Source organism: Capra hircus, chromosome 15 (assembly GCF_001704415.2).
Source record: "Capra hircus breed San Clemente chromosome 15, ASM170441v1, whole genome shotgun sequence".
NCBI classification, from domain to species: domain Eukaryota; kingdom Metazoa; phylum Chordata; class Mammalia; order Artiodactyla; family Bovidae; genus Capra; species Capra hircus.
The window spans coordinates 31,897,982-31,917,435 of NC_030822.1; the positions used below are offsets into that span (position 1 = coordinate 31,897,982).

Below are 19,454 nucleotides of genomic sequence, written 5' to 3' on the forward strand. Positions count from 1 at the left end.
CCTAGCGCAGCCTGTGTTGGGGCCTTGAGCTCATGATCACAGCAAGGTGGAAGAGGGCAGAGTGAGGCGGACAAGACTCCCCAGAGGCTCAGCTTCATTCGGGGCCTCTGTGGATGGTGCTACAGGGCTTCCAAGGGCCAGAAAATAGGGGGCTACAGCATGTGCAGGGCAGACTCCTTAGAGGAAGCGGGATTAACCTTGGCTACACGACCAGGTGGTTTAACACAAGTGAGGAGTAGGGAGGATATTTGATGTAGGGGTTTAGGACAAGCAAAGACTCTCAGCTAGCAAAAGGAGACATGGGATGAGAGCAGGGGCTCTGTGCAGACAGAACACCTGAAGGGAAGGCCTGGAGGCCAGGACTGATCAGGGGCCTTGAATTCACAGTCTAGTTCCATCCATCACTCATCCACTGACATCCTCTCGGTGCCAGCCCGACTTGATCCCCATGGTGACAACTACCATTAGGCGAGGAAACAGACAGGGATATTAAAACAGAGGCCTAGGGCTGGATGTAACCCGTGCCAGGTGAGCTGGGGGAGGAGCGTGCTGCTTCTCTTGAGTCAAAGGATCAGAGAATGAGGGCCCCCACGTCCAGGTAGCAGGAAGAGCAGCCCTCTCCCAGGGCCTTTCCCTCCATCCACACAGCAGCGCACAGAAGGAGACACAGGAATGACCATCCCCACCTTCCCGGCAAGGGACAGAGACTTGGAAAGGGGACACGCATAACCAAGGGTGCTGCCACCTGAGGGACCGTGCTGGGCCTCCTGGAATCCTAGCCTGGATTCTCTCTGGTGTTAGGGCCCCAAGTAAGACTGAAGCTAGGTAGGGAAAGTGGAGGCAAGAGCTGCCCACTCTGCAGCTTCCAAAACTGCCAGCATGTGTTTTCATATAAGGTAGCAAAAGTAATGAACCCAAGAAGGCATGAAGAGTAGGAGCAAAACTGAAACAGGCAGAGGGAAAGGAAAGGACAAGGGGTGAGCAGAGGTGATGGGGGTCTGTGTTGAAATGACTCAGCAATGAGATAGATGTGGCACCAGAGAAGCAATGCTGACACAGCAGGTGCCTCGTTACAGCCAGGAAGACAAGTGGGGTGGCAGAGAAGAAAGGAATAGATGGTTTAGGGTGACATCAGCTGTGGGGAAGTGGCAGCTGAGGGCAGGACAGAGTGGCCCAGGCCCAGTGTCAGGAGGGTGGGCTGACCCAACTGGGCTGGGCCCGCAGGATGGCCAGCCCACCTGGACTCTCTCCCTACAGCCCGAGTACATTGCCCTGGAGTCGCTGAGCCAGGACTATGGCTTTGAACTGCTGGGCATGTGCCGGAACCAGAGTGAGGTCACCGCGGTGCTCAATGACCTGGGCGAGGACAGCGAGACTGAGCCCGAGGCCGAGCGTCTGGGCCAGGCCTTTGAGGAAGGCATCCCCAACCTGGCGAGGCTGCGACTGGCCGTCAACTACAACCAGAAGCGGGTCAGCTGGGCCCCGCCCGCCTCCCCTGCCCTGCCCTGCCCTGCCCCCTCTAGATGGCCCCTCTCCAACCCTAAGCAAGTCATTTCTCTGCCCTCAGGACCATCTCATTTTTTTTTTAATATCTAGATTTCTTTGTGCCAAGATTTAGTTGTGGCGCGTGGGATCTAATTCCCCATCCAGGAATCGAACCCAGGTCACCTGCATTGGGAGTACAGAGTCTTAGACACTGGACCACTGGGGAAGTCCCAGGACCCCTCTTAGATCTTGATTCTGAGCACCCTTCTCTCCAGGCCCTTGATCCTAAGGGTCCCCCACCCTCCCTTCTTACCGTCAGTCTAAGTCCCTAACCTCTGTCCATCCTTGGAAGTCCCATGACCCAACCAGACCAGACTTCTGAGTTTTACTTGTTGGCCTGCTGAGTAGGTTTGGTCTGGGCTTTTTCTGTGGTTATACTTCAATATCTCACTCTATCCAGCAAGATTAGACTAGATCTCTCAGGGCTGAAATATCAAGTGATTCCATTATTCCCCATTTCATTAGATGCCCACCCCTATGCCAAAGACATGTGCCCTTTCTAGCCTCCCCCAGCCTATTACTGCTCCCTCTCACCCACCCTCAGATATCCTAGCCCACCAGGAGCTTAACTAGAAACCTTCCTTTCCAATGACTGCCCAAGTCAGCAAATTCTACCTTCCCTGCTCCTCCCTCCCTCCTCCCTTTCCTTGCTGCCTGGGGCCCCACATCCCTAAGAAGACAAAGAACCCTTAGGATTCTGGGACCCATATCCAGTTGCACCCACCACTGCCTGGCTTAGATTCAACAATGTGGGATCTGGAGAGTCCAGAAAATTCTTTGAGCTCAGTTTCTCCTTCATAGACTAGGAAACTAACTCCCAAAGAGGGGTGGAGTCTGCCCAAGGTCGCTTGGCAAGTGGGTTGCCTCTCTTCTTAGCTGGCTGCCCTGGGGAGAAAAGAAACATGGTTCACTTTCTATACAAGGAATTTAGGGCGCCTGACTGACTCCTCTTCTTCCTCCCTGGCCAGTGGTCACTCCCTCCACTCACACCCTTCTCTGTTTAGTTTGTAGCACACCCCATCTGCCAGCAAGTCCTGTCCTCCATCTGGTGTGGGAACCTGGCTGGCTGGCGTGGGAGCACCACCATCTGGAAGCTCTTCATTGCCTTCCTCATCTTCCTCACCATGCCCTTCCTCTGCCTTGGCTACTGGCTGGCGCCCAAGTCCCGGGTACAAGAATAGAAATAATGATAATTGTAATTTATTGAGCACTTGTTTTATGCCAAGCCCTGAGCTGGGCCCTTAATGTTCCTTTTAGGTAGTTTGAGGTGGTTCTGGAAGGTAGGCATTGCACCTGGATTTTACAGTGAAGACACAGGGGACAGAAATTCTTTTTTGTCCACAGGAAATAGCAGAGCTGGGATTGAAACTGAGGTCTCTCTGCCTCCAAAGCCTGAGTCCTATATGCAGTCTCTCCTAATGAGACCCCCACCCCAACCTCAAATTCTTTGGGGGCCCTTTTGGACTCAGATATTTCTATTCCTTACTGTGAGCCAGACATCATGCCTGGCACTGTGGATATAAAAAAAATCAAGACCCTGTAAACCAGGTGAGGAATAGGGTAAGCAGTGCTCCAGGAGGTAGGAAGAGGGCATCCATTCAACATCCCAGGGAAGGAGAATGCAAAGCATTAGAGAGACTGAAAGGAATTCTGTGCAGCTAAAGCAAAAGTGCAAATAAAAATTAGCAAATGGTGGGAAGCAAGCAGGGGCCCAGGTTCCACAGAAACTTATGCAATGTTGGGAGCCGCTGGAGGATTGTAATGAGGTGAGAGATCCTATTAGTTTTGTGTTTTAGAAAGCTCTCTCTCCTAGGGATATGAAGGATGGATTGGGGGAGGGGTGGGAGTCCAAGAGACTGTCAGAGTGTGTGAGAGAAAGGGAAAGGATTCAGGGATGCCTTCAAGCTTCCTGGTCTGGGTGGTTGGGACGTTTTCTAGGATGGGGACACAGGAAGAAGAGGAAGACGTTTGAGATCCAAAGATGATAAACTTACTTTTTAACATGGCTGTGATCGAAGAGCCTGGGGGACCCCCCCCCCCGGGGGAAAGTTACTTCTGTGATCCTCAGTTCCTAGCTTAAAAATGGAAATAATGATACCTACCTCCTACAGTTGTGAAGGAAAACATCAATGTGAAAGGGGAAAGCCTAATATACAGTACATTCTTGATAAATGTCTGAATGAGTGAATGAATGAAAGGAGGAGACACGTGAGGGCTGAGCACTCCAGAAGTTCTCCTGGGAGGGGAGAGGTGTGAGCAGGACTCTGAGAAGCCTGCTCTCCTTCCTTCCCTGCAGCTTGGCCGCCTGCTGAAGATCCCGGTGCTGAAGTTCCTGCTGCACTCGGCCTCCTACCTGTGGTTCCTCATCTTCCTGCTGGGAGAGTCCCTGGTCATGGAGACGCAGCTGAGTACCTTCCGAGGCCGCAGCCAGAGCGTCTGGGAGACTTCACTACACATGGTTTGGGTTGCAGGTACATGGGTGAGGCCTTTTATTTGTGGTAGACTCCCTCCTGGGGGCCCCCTCACTTTTCTTCACAGTGAGCACCCCTATACAGGGCAGCCCCTATGGATGCTCCCTGAATATGTAACCAGACCTCTCCGGGCTCTAATTCACCATGGGTTTCCCATTCACCTCTAATCAGGGGATCGCACCCTGTGATAGATCTCTGAGTATGGACCCCGTTCTTCCCCTACCCTGGCATTAGTCGCTGCCCATTCTGGATATTCATATCCTCTTGCAAATAAGACACTGGTCCATGGTGTCAGGTGGCAGATCACCTTGGTCTAACGGTAGCCAGCAAGTACAGCACCAGACAATCTATCCCAAAGGTCATGGAGCAGAACGACTCATAGACCAAATTAAGATGCTTGAATCATACAGTTTATTACATAAGTACATATAAATGGTGTACTTATGATGGTGCTGTTTTAAGGACCAGAAGTGAGGTTTGAGCAGAGGATACAGTGGCCAGAAGCTGCCTGGGCCCAGCACTTGATCTGCAGGAGAAACACAGGGGCACATATGTATAGCTGTGGCTTACTAATCATCCTGGTGAGCAGCTATGACTTTTCTTTGCAATTTTGTTGCAGAGAACTTGTGAGGCCACTAGGTATTACCAGTGGGGAACTAATTTAAGATCAGATGAATCCTAAGGGCCTCATCTGTCTCGTGTATATTCAGTGTGTCACTAATATTGAGTGTCGACCCTGAATATTCTACATGTGTTCACACACATGCTCTGTGTGTGTGTGTGTGTGCATTCAGTCACTCCGTCATGTCTCACTCATTGTGACCCCATGGACAATAGCCCACCAGGCTCTTCTGTCCATGCAATTTTCCACGCAAGAATACTGAAATGAGTTGCCATTTCCTACCCCAAGGGATATTCCTGGCCCAGGGATTGAACCTGCGTCTCTTCCATCTCCTACATTGGCTGGCAGTTTCTTGGCCACTGCATCACTTGGGAAGCCCAACACGTGTGTTCTACTTGCTTTATTTGTCCAACATGTCACCTGGATAACTAACTTACATGTGCTTAAGGCATACGTTTCATCCATTCTATTGGTGTTCTTTCCTTCTATAGCAAAACTGCATTTTCTCAAACAGTTCAGCATATGCAGTTGACAAGAACCCCCAGAGCTCTGCCGAGCATTTGGTTAGTCAGCTCAGCAGCTAGGTTGGGCACCTTCCTCATCTATCTTCTCTTGACTTACCTCTAGCTTAGTTGGCAACTCCCAAACCACCAGCAGACTAAGTCTGCTCCTCCACCCTGTAACAAGTCAGTCAGTGAGGCACAAAAGGAAATTTGGCCAAGAAACTCTGGAGAAGAAAATAAGAGTGATCCAAGAGGAAAAGTGTCCCATCCAACTGCTTACTAATCATTATTGACCTGTATTGGGTGGAGATGAAACCGGTATCGTTCCTGCCTGCAGGGGAAGAAGTCTTAAGAAACAACATTCCTCATTTCTTCATGTAGTGAACACCTGCTGCTAGTCTATTGTGAGCAAAGCCCTGAGAACACATGGATAAATTAATTAGGATTCTATCCAGGAATTTCTCTTGTGATCCGGTGGTTAAGACTCCACACTCTCAATGCAGGGGGCCCGGGTTCAATCCCTGGTTAGGGAGCTAGATCCCACACACCATATTTAAAAAAGATTCTGCATGCCACAGTTACAGATCCCACATGCTCAACAAAGATTGAAGATCTGGCATGCTGCGAGTATGACCCTGCGCAGCCAAATAAAGATATTTTAAACAAGTAGGATTCCATCCACCCATTCAACATACACCACTGACAGCCATCCCACCTTCACAAGGTGCTCAGGTGCCATGGAAATGGACTCAGTTCCCACCACGCCCTGCTTGTCTCCAGGCCCACAACCCCCACCCCTTCCATGCTGCCCCAGCTTCCCCTCCTCCATCCAGTCTCAGCTCAAACATCACTCTCTGTGAGAAGTGAAGCTTTCCCTGGTTCCCAAATCAGGGTGAGGATCAGTTCCTGAACACTCCAAAGACAGCCTCTGTTCCCCTGCTCTCCTTCACCTTAGCATTGACCACTCTGGGCTGTAACAACTTGGCTACTTGCCCACCTCCCTCACTAGAATACGAGCCCGGGGAGGCCTGTATGTCTTCTTCACCACAGGATCCCACTGGCACATGACAGGAGCTTAATCAGTGTTTATCCAGTAGTGATTGCTGGGCCTTGTTCTGGGCACTGCGGACAAGGAGGTAAATCGACCACAGTCCCTGCCTTGGGGGGTTCCAAGTTCAGGGAGGGGAGGGGGACAGACCCAGGAAGAGATATCTTGCAGTGCTCCATGGTGACGGCATCACAGAGGTCTTAAGAGAGCTGTGAAATTCACTGCCCCAGTTAGAGAAGGCTTCGGAGAGGAGGTGAGATTTGTCCTGGGTCGCAAAGGTGAGCCCACCTTCTAAAGGGTGTGGAAGGGCTTTCCAGCTGTGGATACAACCATGAGTGAAAAAGCACGTGCTTGTATCCAGGGAGCAGAGAAGGGCACGACGTGGCAGGGTCACCTAGCTAATGGGGTCCAGCTCCCAAGACCTTCCCTCCCCAGGCCTGGCCTTGGGCCCTGGGCTGATCATGAGCAGGTTGATAATGTGGAGCTGCTTCAAATCAATATTCTCTAAATATTTGTCCAGTGTGTATTTGGTGGAGGGCAGGGAGACCCAGATTTAGATCATCCCCTCCCAATAACCAGCCTCTCCAGGTGTTACTTTCTGAGTTTATCAGCTGATCGGATCACTGAAACTGGCCCCACAGCCACCGAGTCTGCATCAGCCAGGAGTCCTTTTTATTTCCGTGTAAGATCTTTGTGACATTGAAGCAAACTAAATGCCTACATTTTATCACTTTCAAGCCTGGGATATTTTAGTTCCCCCTCTCCCGGTGGAGATGTTCCCCCCCAACCACGCCCACACACCCAGCTCTGACCTGGATGGATGCAGGGGGGTGCCTCACCCGGTGCTGGCGCCCTGCCGCCTCCTTCAGGCTTCCTGTGGTTTGAGTGTAAGGAGGTGTGGATCGAGGGCCTGCGCAGTTACCTCCTGGACTGGTGGAACTTCCTGGATATGGTCATCCTCTCCCTGTACCTGGCGGCCTTCACGCTGCGCCTCCTCCTGGCCGGGCTTGCACACAAGCACTGCCAGGATGCCCCTGATGGGGCTGCCTGCCACTACTTCACCTCGGCTGGTGAGTGCCCCTCAGCGCAGCCCTGACTCCCCTGGTCCCCTCTCTTCCTTGGCTCTCAGCCTCAGCCTATTCCCCCCGGCACAGAGCGGAGTGAGTGGCGCACGGAGGACCCCCAGTTCCTGGCTGAGGTGCTCTTTGCTGTCACCAGCATGCTCAGCTTCACCCGCCTGGCCTCCATCCTGCCGGCCCATGAGTCGCTGGGCACCCTGCAGATTTCCATGGGCAGGATGATTGACGACATGATCCGGTGCGTACCGCCTCTGCTCCGAGGATCCTCCCCTCCGATGGACCCCATCTGACCTCCTTCTGAAGTTCCCCAGCTCTAGTTAGCACAGGGGTTCTTAACCTGGGTTCCTTGTACAGGCTCCAAAGACCTTGGAAACCCTGGAACTATAGGAAAATTTGGGAATGTAAATGTCAAGATACATTTCTCTGCAGAGAGGGTCTATACGTGCTGCGTGCATGCTAAGTTGCTTCAGCTGTCCAATTCTTTGCCACTCTGTGGACAGTAGCCCACCAGGCTCCTCTGTCCATGGGGTTCTCCAGGCAAGAATACTGGAGTGGGTTGCCATGTCCTTCTCCAAGAGATCTTCCCGACCCAGGGATTGAACCTGTGTCTCTTAAGTCTGCATTGGCAAGCAGGCTCTTTACTACAAGAGCCGCCTGAGAAGCCAGAGAGGATCTATAACTTTCATCTGATTCTCAAAGAGACCTATGACTCCAAAGATCAAGAACCACCGAGTGCAGAAAAAGCCCTTGGTTGGCATGCCAGTTCTGTTGCTGTCTCCATGGCAACCTGGGGCTCCACTTTCCCATTTTTGAGGTGAGACACTGGACTCAGAGGTCCCTTTGGATGGTTCCCCCTGTACAACTGCTCTTGGAACTCATAGAATTATCTGGTCTTCTTGATAATTATCATCTAATCATTTACAGCCTACCTGGCCTTTCTCCCTAGTCAGAGCCCATAGTTAATGCCTGCTTCCCTGGAAATCCCCTGCCTGAGGTAGGATGGGAGTGGGTGCCCTTGGTGGAAAAAAACCTTGGTTACATATGTGAACATCTTCAGCTCAGCTCAGCTTCCATCCCTCCCTGCAGCAAGCCAACTCAACTCACACACAAGGCTTTAACTCTGCTGGTGAGAAATCCTGTCCAGTAGGACTCTGTGACTCTCCCCCATCCCTGTACCATATCTCAGCATCTCAGTCCCTCCCTTGGAGCCTGGACCATCCTCAACTTTGACTGTTTCAACCCAGAACCCTTTATTCTGGAGGGAGAGTTTTTGCTTCAACACCCTTTTAATCCCTTCTCATTTCCCACCCCCTAATTTCTCTCTTCTTAATAATAACCAGACTGAACGCTTGTCAAGTAGAGGCTGAGCCTAGGAGCCATCACCCCCATCCCTTTTCCTAGAGCCTGCCTTCTCCCAGGGTAGAGCCCGGCACTGAGCCTTCCCCATCCCGCCTCCTGCCAGGTTCATGTTCATCCTCATGATCATCCTGACTGCCTTCCTCTGTGGCCTCAACAACATCTACGTGCCCTACCAGGAGACCGAGCGGCTGGGCAAGTACGCCGGGGCAGAGGCAGGCCGGGCAGGCGGAAGTCTGGGCATTCTGGGCAAAAGGGGCACATGTACCAAAGCAAGGGGGTATGTTTGGAGACTAGCAAGACTTCCTCCATGGCTGGCACATGGAGGGGATTTTGAGAGAGGAGGCAGGAGAGGGTAGAGGGGCCAGGTCATGGAGCTCCTGAAGGACCTGCCAAGAAACCTGCCTTAACCAGCCTTACCCAACCTGCCTTACCCTGCCTTTCCCAGGCCAGAGAGCTCCAAGTGGCCTCCCAAGCAATCATTCAATCATGAATTCATGAGTGCAACTACATGATGGTTTTATTAATGATGCTGAAGGACTTGAGGTTGGATCTGTGGATGTTTGTCAAAGCTTTCTCAAAGTAAATGGAGGCTTTATTCAGACCAACCCTTTTTTCCAAGAATCCTTGTTCATGTTCTGGCTTCTGGATGTTGAAAAACTCTGCTGACACGGTTTAAAGCATGAATCTTAGTGCTAGGGACAGGAACTACTCTTTCCAGCCTCCTTCAAGGACCCTGGTGGGATCAGTCACTCCACAGTAGCATGAACAGGCTGAGCCCTCCTGCTCTTTGATGGGTGACAGCTAAGTAAAAGTATCTTTGCTAAAAACCTCAGGTAGGTTGCATAATAGGCATCTGGACTGAGAGTAGTTAGGAGCATTTAAAGTTTGACAAACAGAACTCCAGCACATCAGCTCAGCATTGAGAAAGAACACACTGAATGCAGTGTGGAGGATGGAAGAGGTATAGTTAAGTATCCATCTCACCCCCATCTCCATCCAGAACATAAAGTCCCTGAAGACAGGGACTCTACTTGTCTTGTTCATGGCTGCATCCTTAGCGCCTGTTCCTGGCACTGCTGTGTGCTCAGTAAATTCTGGCTCAGAAACAGCAAGCAGTCCAAAAGGCTTCGTGGAAGCAGAGCACCTTTGGCTGGGTCCCCAGGGTGAGGAGGAGTGAGTCTGGGTGGCCCCCAGGCTCATCTCCCACCCCTGACATCCTACTTTTCGGCCCACTGTGCCAGTTTCAATGAGACCTTCCAGTTTCTGTTCTGGACGATGTTTGGCATGGAGGAGCACAGTGTGGTGGACATGCCTCAGTTCCTGGTGCCGGAATTCATGGGCCGGGCCCTCTATGGCATCTTTACCATCGTCATGGTGATTGTGCTGCTCAACATGCTCATTGCCATGATCACCAACTCATTCCAGAAGATCGAGGTACATGAACTGAGGACAGCTCAGGCCAGAGGGAAGAAGAGAGAAAGGGAAGGAAAGGAACAGGATGCAAGGAGTCAAGAGATTGCTCTGTCGCCACTACTGCCTTGTTTTGAGACTGGGGACAAGTTTTCCTCTCAAGCCCTCAATTTCCTTGTCTGTAGATTGAGGGTCTTGATGATGTTATTGTTTTTATCAGACACAAGTCTAGCACTCATTCCACATTAGGGCTGGGAGAAAGTGTGTGTTGTGGAAGAGTAGGTGGAAACATGAGAAGTGAGAGGGAAGGAGATGGATGAGTTAGGGTTTGTGGGCTGGAGAACAGGCTGGCAGGAATTGAATGTCAGAAGGAGGCAAGATAATGGGGAGGAAGTGGGAAGTGGGGTACAAACGGGAGATGTGGATGATAGGTGAGGATGGAGACAAGAGTGGGGAGAAGAAAGTGGTGGGCACACAGGAGATAAGAGACCAGAGGACTGGGGGAAATGGGGCAGACTGAGTGGGCAGGAGGGCTAGGCACCAAAGTGGTTCTTCCTGAGCCCCTGCTTCCTGGCCCTCAGGACGCTGCTGACGTGGAGTGGAAGTTTGCTCGCTCAAAACTCTACCTATCCTACTTCCGAGAGGGCCTGACATTGCCTGTGCCCTTCAATATCCTGCCCTCCCCCAAGGCCATCTTCTACCTGCTCAGGTGAGGACCTCAGAGCCCTCACTCCCAAGCCCCCAGCACTCAGCACTCCCACCCCACTCCTGCCCCATCTCCCTGGACCCTTTCCCCTGACTAACCCCTTCCCACCATCTCAATGTCTCAGGAGAGTTTTCCGCTTCATTTGCTGTTGCCACTTCTGCTGCAAAACCAAGAAGCCAGACTATCCCCCAATCCCCACCTTTGTGAGTATCTCATGTGCTTGTTGTAAGTCTTCCTCACCACAGACTTTAGCTGCACTCTCTGTACCATTCATTTGGCTGAACACCCCTGGCTAATCTGTCTTCCTAGGTATGTTTGTGGAAAGTCTCCCAGTTCCTACTCTCTCCTGTGGCCTTTCCCTCTGCCTGGCTCTGGCCATTCCCTAAATCTCCAATCCTATATCATCCAGTTTAAAATGAAGTCCATGCCACCCTCCTCTCAAGCCACCAATACCCCGTAATCTCCAGGCAAAACTTTTTACCCTGAACCGAGCCAAGAAACTGTTGAATGTTTTCCACAGTAAAACATTTAGAAGCTAAGGGAAGAATGCCACACACACTGGGAAATTTGAAGGTGACTGAGGCCTGAGAGAGGAGGGCAGGCCTCCAGGGGACTAACTTACCTCTGCTTCTCTGCTCCCTAACTCAGTCTGGCTTGTCATGAGACCCCTCGTAATTCAGATAGCATTATTGCAGGGGGTCCCATCTTTTCCCCTTAAAACATGTTACCTGAAGGTCTCTCTAAGGCAGGGTCTCTCTAAGGTCAGCTCTATGAAGCCATAGGCCAGCGCTGAGGCTCAGAGGCCCCTGGATCCCCTGATGAGGTAGGCCTTCCCTTATCTGATTGGTCAATAGTTTGTTTAATAAATACTTACCTAAGCACACCTATGCTGGAAATAAAGATATGCAGAATGGTGGACCCTTGAAGTACTGACAGTCTAGAGCAGCAGAAAGAAACGGCATGTAGGATCTTTCCTGACCAGGGATCGTACCAGCATCCCCTGCATTGCAAGGCAGATTCTTAACCACTGGACCATCAGGGAAACCCACCATCTCCATATTCAGTCTGGAGACATTCAGCCTGAAGAAGCTGAGCAGCTTGGCTCAAGGCTCACAGAGGCAAAGTGACCAAGCTGAGATTTCAGCCTGTTTTCCAAGCCCAGCACTTTGCCATATTCACCTCTGCTCCCTCTCTCTATTATCTGCCCCAAAGGCCTGACTTGCCTTCCTGGTTCTGTCCTGAGGTCTGAAACTGGACCTAGAACCAATCACTCTAACTTGCACGATGGTTTCCATTTCCTTGGCATGAGCTAGTCCATGCAGATGCATCCCCATATCCTCCAGTCTCCCCTCTGAGGAATTGGAAGGACAAGGTTAACCTGCCCTGACTCAGCTCAAGGATGGGTTGGTGGCACGAGAGAGCTCAACTCTGTCCTGCTCAGCATTTCTGCTTGCCCACTCCCCTCTTCCTCCTCTTCCTCTCCTAACCCTCACCCACCTCCCTCCCTGGTTCCCTTGCACTCAGCCATTCCACAATGTGTGACCTCCATCCAGACTCCCTGCCAGACCTACATGAAGGTCTGGATGTGCAGCCTTCGGGGACGCACAACTCTGCACAGACCGTGCCTCCATCCTTCATTGCCTGGGGGAGGTTGCAGTGAGGAGAAAAAGGCTAGGGGGTGAGGAATCCCTCTTACTCTCCTGTCTTCCCATCCCAGGCCAATCCTGGGGCAGGGGCAGGGCCTGGGGAGGGAGAGCGTGGATCCTACCGGCTTCGGGTCATCAAGGCCCTGGTGCAACGCTACATAGAGACTGCCCAGCGGGAGTTTGAGGAGACTCGTCGGAAAGGTTAGTTGCTTACTTCCAAGCCTTTCCCATTCCTGTCCCTTGCTCATCTGGAACACCCAGCCTCACACCCCTTGTCCAGCCTGCAGTTCTCTCTGTGGACCCCTCTGACCCACCCTCGGAAGCCACAACTTGCAGAGAGAGTGTGTGCCCTTGCACTCAATAACCCCTGGCCCCACCCCCCGTTCAGACATGTATCCCACTCCCTTCATTTATCCCTTCATTCCTACCTTCATTTATGTGTCTACTTATTCTCTCAGCCATTCCCTTCTGCATTCACTCTTTCACTTTATTCATCATTCATTCACTCAGAGTTCATTGCTATGCCCCCTGTTCCCAGCAGGGAGACATGGGAAGCTTTCAGTTTGGTGAGGAAGAGAAACCATCTCCCTAGTCAGGAAGTGCTTTAAAAACAAGAAACAAATTGCAGTGGGAGCTCAAAGGAGAGGCAGAGCCTATCGTGGGAAGGCAGAAGGCTAGAGTACCAGAAGCTGGAGGGAGAGAGAGGGTTGGGTCTGCACTCGGCCCTGAGGGTGGGTGTGAGCAGGACAGATGTAAATGGGGAAGAGGAGGACTGGGCAGATATACATATATCTACCCATAGACAATTCTCATCCCTATGGCTCCTGACCCCTCTCTGGTCCATAAGACCTTCATTTTGCTATCTTCTAAACCCTTACCACCCGAGCTCTGCTGATTCATCCACCCTGACGCAGCCTGCTCACCTGGCCCACAACCCAGTGCCAGTCCCTCACTTCCTCCAGTTCTCCTCCTTCCGGATGTTCCAGCATGCCCTCCCCTGCTGAGGGTAGAAATGGACCAGGGCAGACTCACCTTCTGAGAGACACCCCCATCTCTACTCCCACCCCCCAGACCTGGGCAACAGACTGACAGAGCTGACCAAGACGGTGTCTCGACTGCAGAGTGAGGTAGCAGGTGTGCAGCGGGCTGTGGTGGAGGCAGGGCCACGCCGGCCGCCCGGAGGAGCCAGCATCCTCAGTCGCTACATCACCCGAGTGCGCAACAGCTTCCAGAACCTGGGGCCCCCCATCCCTGAGACCCCAGAGCTGACAGTGCCAGTGACAGTGGGGACCCAGGAGTCATCAGAAACAGGGCTTCCAGATGCTGGAGGGGCTCAGGCTCCAGCCTCTGGGGAATCTGGCCCCTCCTCCCCAGCTCACGTATTAGTGCACAGGGAGCAAGAATCAGAGGGGGCTGGGGACCTGCCCCAGGAGACAGACCTGGGAGCCAAGGAGGGGACCTGATGCTGGGGAGGGTCCCTTCTTCTGTTGCTGACTAGAGCAGCCTCGGAGAAGGCGATGGCCCCCTACTCCAGCACTCTTGCCTGGAAAATCCCATGGACGAAGGAGCCTGGTGGGCTGCAGTCCATGGGGTCGCTAAGAGTCAGGCACGACTGAGCGACTTCACTTTTGCTTTTCACTTTCATGCACTGGAGAAGGAAATGGCAACCCATTCCAGTATTCTTGCCTGGAGAATCCCAGAGACAGAGGAGCCTAGTGGGCTGCCGTCTATGGGGTTGCACAGAGTCGGACACAACTGAAGAGACTTAGCAGCAGCAGCAGCAGAGCAGCCTAGATAGCCGAGGGCGGGGGTCACTTCGTGGGAGCCCCTGCTGCTTTTCTTGCCTCAATAAAGCCTCTGCTCTGGAGCTCAGATGTCTCCAGAAAGTGTGAGAATCTCTGTCTTATAATGTTTTGAAATCACCAACGCTGAAATGAACCCTGGTGGGAGCCAGAACACAGAAAAATGGCTTGGGCTTAGGATCCTACTTTGAGCTCCTTCAGACTTTTGATGGAACTGAAACTGGGGGGCAGGGGTCCTGGTTTGAAAACAACCTCTCTGACCTTCAGCAAGTTGCTTCCTTCCTTGGCTCTGCATTCCTTGTCAGACAAACGGCCAAGGAAGACATCTGTCCCCCTTCCTGCCTTCCAGGCTGTTGTGAGGAAACTCTCTGTCTATTAAAGCATCTGGGGTTGCAGGCTATGGTATGTGACAAGGGTCTGCACCTGGACCATGTCTAAAAGCGATCAAGAAGTCATTCATTTTAGTCCCTGAGTCCCATAAGACCAAAGCAGGGCAGATAGTCCAGTCTCGTGAAACAAAGCAGTCATGAAATTTGATGTCATCACACTGCAGCACTGTTTAATGGAGTAGCCATCACAGCAGTACCCTTGCTTGTTCCAAGGAGTCCCCACCACAGAGCAGGGTTCCCTCCACCCTACCATGGCCTCAGATCCCCCGACATCCTGGTTGAAGACATGGCTGCTAGGTCTGGGTCTGAAACCATCTTGTTGCTTCTCCAGGCTCTTCGAAGCCTCCCTTCTTCATCTGGAGGTCACATGTTCCCAGGACTCCTGAGTGGCAGGCATTGAACATTCAGAGCCCAGCTCCTAAGAGCTGGAACCCCCAAGAGGCCAAGAGCAGGGTCTTCCAGGAGAGCAGAGAAAAGGCCCCTTGGAGAGTGAGTCTGCCTGCCCGCCTGCTGGAGAGAGAAGAAGAGACAGTGAATGGTCAGCAGGGCCGGTGGGGAGTCAAACAGCCAAGGGAGGGACCTGAGGGTGACTCACTTAGCACAGACTCACAGCTCGGCCTCTTCTTCTCTGCAAAAGACACCACAGTGAGGCCTCCAGGTAGACAGACCCTCACACTGCAAACTTCCTTCCCATCAGGCCCTGGCAAGTCCACTCCTCATCACAATTCACCTTTCCCTTTTCCCAAATACACGTCTGACTTCCCTTCCTCCTCCTTCTGTAAGAAATCTTCCCCGTTTGCCTTTCCATCCCTGCCCCATCTTTGCTCAGTCACTTTGTCCTGCCTCAGCTCTGGGGAATAGCACATATGGGTCCCATCAACCCACTACGCCCATGGCCTCCTGAGATCTGAAGAAGTGCTCCTGCCACTTTCCTCTGCTTATTGCCCTCCTTAACCAGGTTCTTTTGGTCTATTAGACTGTGTAGCAGAAGGAAAATTTTGAGAACATTTAGAGAATCATCTGAAAATATCACATGTGCAGAAAACACTGACTATTTCTGAGCTGGAAGAACCTGAGTCACAGAGAAAGAATATCTCCAACTAGCTTCTGGCCTTCAACGTCCTCATTAATCATGTGGGTCTCTTGAAGGCCCTGGGGACTGAAATCAACTGGGGACCTCCTGGCAGTCCTGCTTCCCTCACGCATGGCTCACCACCCAGATAGGCGCAGTTAAAGTGGCTGCACATCTGATCACTGCTGGAGAGAGTCACCAGGCTTCTGTTTCCATCCTTAGAGAAACCCGTCACCACGAAGACTTCATGCGGGGGGATCAGCACCTCATGCTGTTTAGGAAAGACAGACAGGGCCTGGATTGGGGCCCCAAAGCAAGTCCTTAGAGAGAAGAAAGTGGCATTACCAAATCCACGGGCCACTGTCTCATCCAGGGAACTGGAGGTAAACTGGCCCAAGCGGATAGAGTCCCCCACACTCTTGGGTTCAAAGTGAATGGTGCCCACGCCACGGAACACCGCCTGCCCAGGTTCCCTGCTGCAGCCCCCACCACCCCGCAGCAGCTGCAGGGCCCGGGTCAGGTAGAAATGCAGGGCCTTGAAAGGGAAGTGGTTCATGTAGGACTCCCAGGAGCCACCGCCTGTCCGCACAGCCTGGTTCAGCTCCCGGTACAAAGTGTTGGATGAGTTGGTGTAGACCATGATGGCGATTCCGTGCTGGCTTCTGAAGCCAGGAGGCAGAATGAGCCCTGGACGTTTTTGCTCCCAGGCCTTCTGGGCTGTCTTCCAGGACTCTCGCAGCAGGGGATGGTTGGCCATCTCCTTCTCTAACAGAAGCACTGCTTTCTCCTCCATCTCCTCCGAGCAGCCCACATAGGCATCATCGAATGTATCTGGAGCCAGGCTCAGGTTCTGGATGGAAATATTCTGCAGTATGGAGAAAAGGAAGAGAGGAGCCGCATAGGAAAACATATAAGTTCAGGGTACTGGAGAGAGGTCCTGGTGGAAGATCAGTTTAGAAGCACAGAATCTCAGTCTGGGACTTCCCTGGCAGTCTAGTGCTTAAAACTCTGAGCTCTCTATGCAAGAGGCAAAGGTTCAGTCCCTGGACAGGGAACTAAGATTGGCTGCACTGTGGGACCAAAAAATACTCCCACCCCCCAAATGTCCCCAAATCTCATTTCTATGCCCAAAATAGTGTAAAATTTGGCAAGAGCTCCAAAATTTAAATAACAGGCACTGCTGCTGCTGCTGCTAAGTTGCTTCAGTTGTGTCCGACTCTGTGCGACCCCATAGACGGCAGCCCACCAGGCTCCCTCGTCCCTGGGATTCTCCAGGTAAGAACACTGAAGTGGGTTGCCATTTCCTTCTCCAATGCATGAAAGTGAAAAGTGAAAGTGAATTCGCTCAGTCGTGTCTGACCCTCAGCGACCCCACAGACTGCAGTCTGCTGGAGTCGGTCAAATATGGTTAATTCCTGAATTCACCACTTACTGCTTGTGGGATCTTGGTCAAGTCTCAACTTTTCTGGGCTCAGGTTCTCCCCCTATACACTGAGGATACCTCCAACCTCATAGGGTTATTGTCAGGACTGCTTATAGATCCTCACCGTGTACTAACTAAGAGGAGTCATCTATCATTAGAGAGGTTCCTGCACATGGTGGGACGTGGCGCTGGATGACCTCCAAGAACCTTTCTGGCTCTGAGACTCACTGTGCAGATAACATACAAATATGCACTCAATCTCCAATTACCTGACCCCATGCCCAGCCTGAGTCTTTCCCTCTCCCACACAGGCATGTAGACACCACACCAGGGCCCTGTCAGCTCTGAGACTCAGTCCTCTCCTGCTCTAGGAGCTTGCATCCTCCACCCTTTGGTGGGAGTGGAGAGGAGGTCAAGCCCTGGTCTGGGAGGGGCTGCAGGAGGGTGGTACACAGGTAACCCTAAGGAGTGTGTGCAGGCTGGGCCCGGGAGATCGGAAGTGAGAGGAGAAAGCTGGAGGCTGTCCCGAGGGAGGAGGGTATGAAGGCAGGAGGGTCACAGGAGAACCAGTGGGTGGGGGTGGGGTTCTGGGTGATGGAATGGGAACTTGGGACTCCCTGCAGTGATCCTGAGAGGAAGAGGGTTCAGAGGATGACATCCTAGAGAAGCATCTCTGGGAGGGATCTTTGAGGAGTCAGGCCCTGGGTCCCCCCAAAGCGTTCCTTACGTGGCAGCAGATAGTTCCCCCCTGTTACCTGCCAGGGGACAGACGGGCGGACACCGCTGCCGAGGGTGTGGAGGCTGAGGCAGCTGAGGGCGATCAGCAGAGCTGCCAACATTATTCCTCAGAGACACTTGGAGAGTGAGATCCAGCTGAGGGTGGGACCAGCGATGGTCCAGGCTTGGCTTCGATGGGCTGGGGGACAGAGATTTGGCCCGGCAGGGCCTGGGCGGGGCCAAGGGCGGGTCTAAGTGAGTGGGTGGGGCTTGGGTTTTAGCATCCGCCGCCTTCACCCCAGCACCTCAGTCTTTGCTCCCCTCCTCCCGGCCGCCCTGCCGGAGTGCTCAGCAACTTTTGCCCCGGGGGTGATACAGGCGGATGGGTAATTTGGCTCCGCTTGGAAAGAGGAGATGGGAGCCAAGGACCCACCTGGAGGTGGCGAAGACCCAGAGCGGGGAAAAAGCACTTAAGTTTCTGGGCAGTCGGGCTGAAGTCTATGCGGGCGCTACGATGTCCTCTGTCCCCGGAGTCCCGCAGATCAACAAAGTCCGCGGCTATGTATAGTACCGGTGGCGGTAACCCGACACCTCTCTTCCACAACAGACACCAGGGTTGGGGGAGAGGGACTGAGGGCTGTAACTCCCCTCCCAGTGACTGCGCGGTCTTTCTCGAGGACCTTCTTTGTCTTCTAGCAAGACCAGAGCTAGAGACGGGGAATTTTGAGACGTGGTCTCTTCTTCGGGAGGGCCCTCGCCGCTATGGCCGGGCCTCCAGACCAGTAGGTGGAGGGGACCAAAAGGGTTCCGCCCGCTGAGAGGTCACCACTTGTGCACTCGTTGATTTGCATACAATTTGCATATGGCCAACTGTTGGGTGATGTGTACTCCAGCATCTGAGCGCTCTCCACCCCTCTCCTTTCTTTTTACACCCCTTCCCTTCGGTAAGCCTTGCCCAGATGCAGGGCTGTCTCCCTGACATCCTCAGGGGCCAGTCCTGCCCCTCCACAGACCCTCTGTCCCCTGACCTCTCAGACTCAGGTGACCCCATGTTTATAAACACTAACCTTTCCCCTCATTTCCCTGGCTTGCCTATAAATACCCAACTTTGTGTTTTCGATGTCCCCTGGGAGGTAATGGGCGAAGGGACCAGTGAGGAATCAGTCAGCAGCTCTGGAAAGAGCTTTCTGGCAGCATGAACCTCTGGGGGTGGCAGGGTTCCTCCCCCAGAGTGCCCAGAGGACCTAGGAGTCCAGAAACCAGGATTAAAGAGATGTGCCTGCTACCTATTGTGTCTGATAAGTGTAAAAGGTTAGATTTATCCCAGGGCCTACACCTGGTCTGGCTGATTAATTCAGTCCAATCTTTGTTCCCTCATCTACTCAGGTTGCCAGCCAAATAAAGAATTTCCTTCGCCTAGAATACTGCTTCCTCCAGAAATCCTTTCTGAAGACCAAAAAGGAAGACAAACTGTGTCCAAGGTTGAGGGAGGGAGGTGAAAAGAGGGGCATCCCAAGGAGTTCCCTGTTGGCCTAGGGGTTATGATTTAGGCATTCATGGTGGTGGCCCTGGTTCAATCCCTGGTTAGGGAACTGAGATCCCACAAATCAGAACATTTAACGAAAAAGAAGAGAGAAAGTCCAAAAACAAGACTGCTCATCA

The 19,454-nt window shown here is 52.5% G+C and overlaps 2 protein-coding genes across 2 annotated transcripts in view; one reads left to right on the forward strand and one right to left on the reverse strand.

Annotated features, from left to right (window-relative positions):
* Window positions 1-13,918, forward strand: part of LOC102169978 (short transient receptor potential channel 2) — a 37,247-nt gene extending 23,329 nt beyond the window's left edge. The window contains exons 13-23 of the mRNA XM_005689869.3: window positions 1,258-1,470; window positions 2,550-2,714; window positions 3,842-4,016; window positions 7,059-7,259; window positions 7,344-7,506; window positions 8,731-8,823; window positions 9,869-10,061; window positions 10,619-10,746; window positions 10,868-10,946; window positions 12,461-12,590; window positions 13,461-13,918. Coding sequence (XP_005689926.1) covers window positions 1,258-1,470; window positions 2,550-2,714; window positions 3,842-4,016; window positions 7,059-7,259; window positions 7,344-7,506; window positions 8,731-8,823; window positions 9,869-10,061; window positions 10,619-10,746; window positions 10,868-10,946; window positions 12,461-12,590; window positions 13,461-13,852 — 1,932 coding nt within the window. The 3' untranslated portion in view covers window positions 13,853-13,918. The remainder of the gene's footprint in view (window positions 1-1,257; window positions 1,471-2,549; window positions 2,715-3,841; window positions 4,017-7,058; window positions 7,260-7,343; window positions 7,507-8,730; window positions 8,824-9,868; window positions 10,062-10,618; window positions 10,747-10,867; window positions 10,947-12,460; window positions 12,591-13,460) is intronic.
* Window positions 14,735-18,315, reverse strand: ART5 (ADP-ribosyltransferase 5). Its single transcript, XM_013969694.2, is given in 6 exon segments — window positions 14,735-15,058; window positions 15,061-15,090; window positions 15,176-15,208; window positions 15,794-16,517; window positions 17,831-18,021; window positions 18,226-18,315. Coding segments are annotated over 5 exon segments (945 nt in total). The 5' UTR covers window positions 17,915-18,021; window positions 18,226-18,315; the 3' UTR covers window positions 14,735-14,984.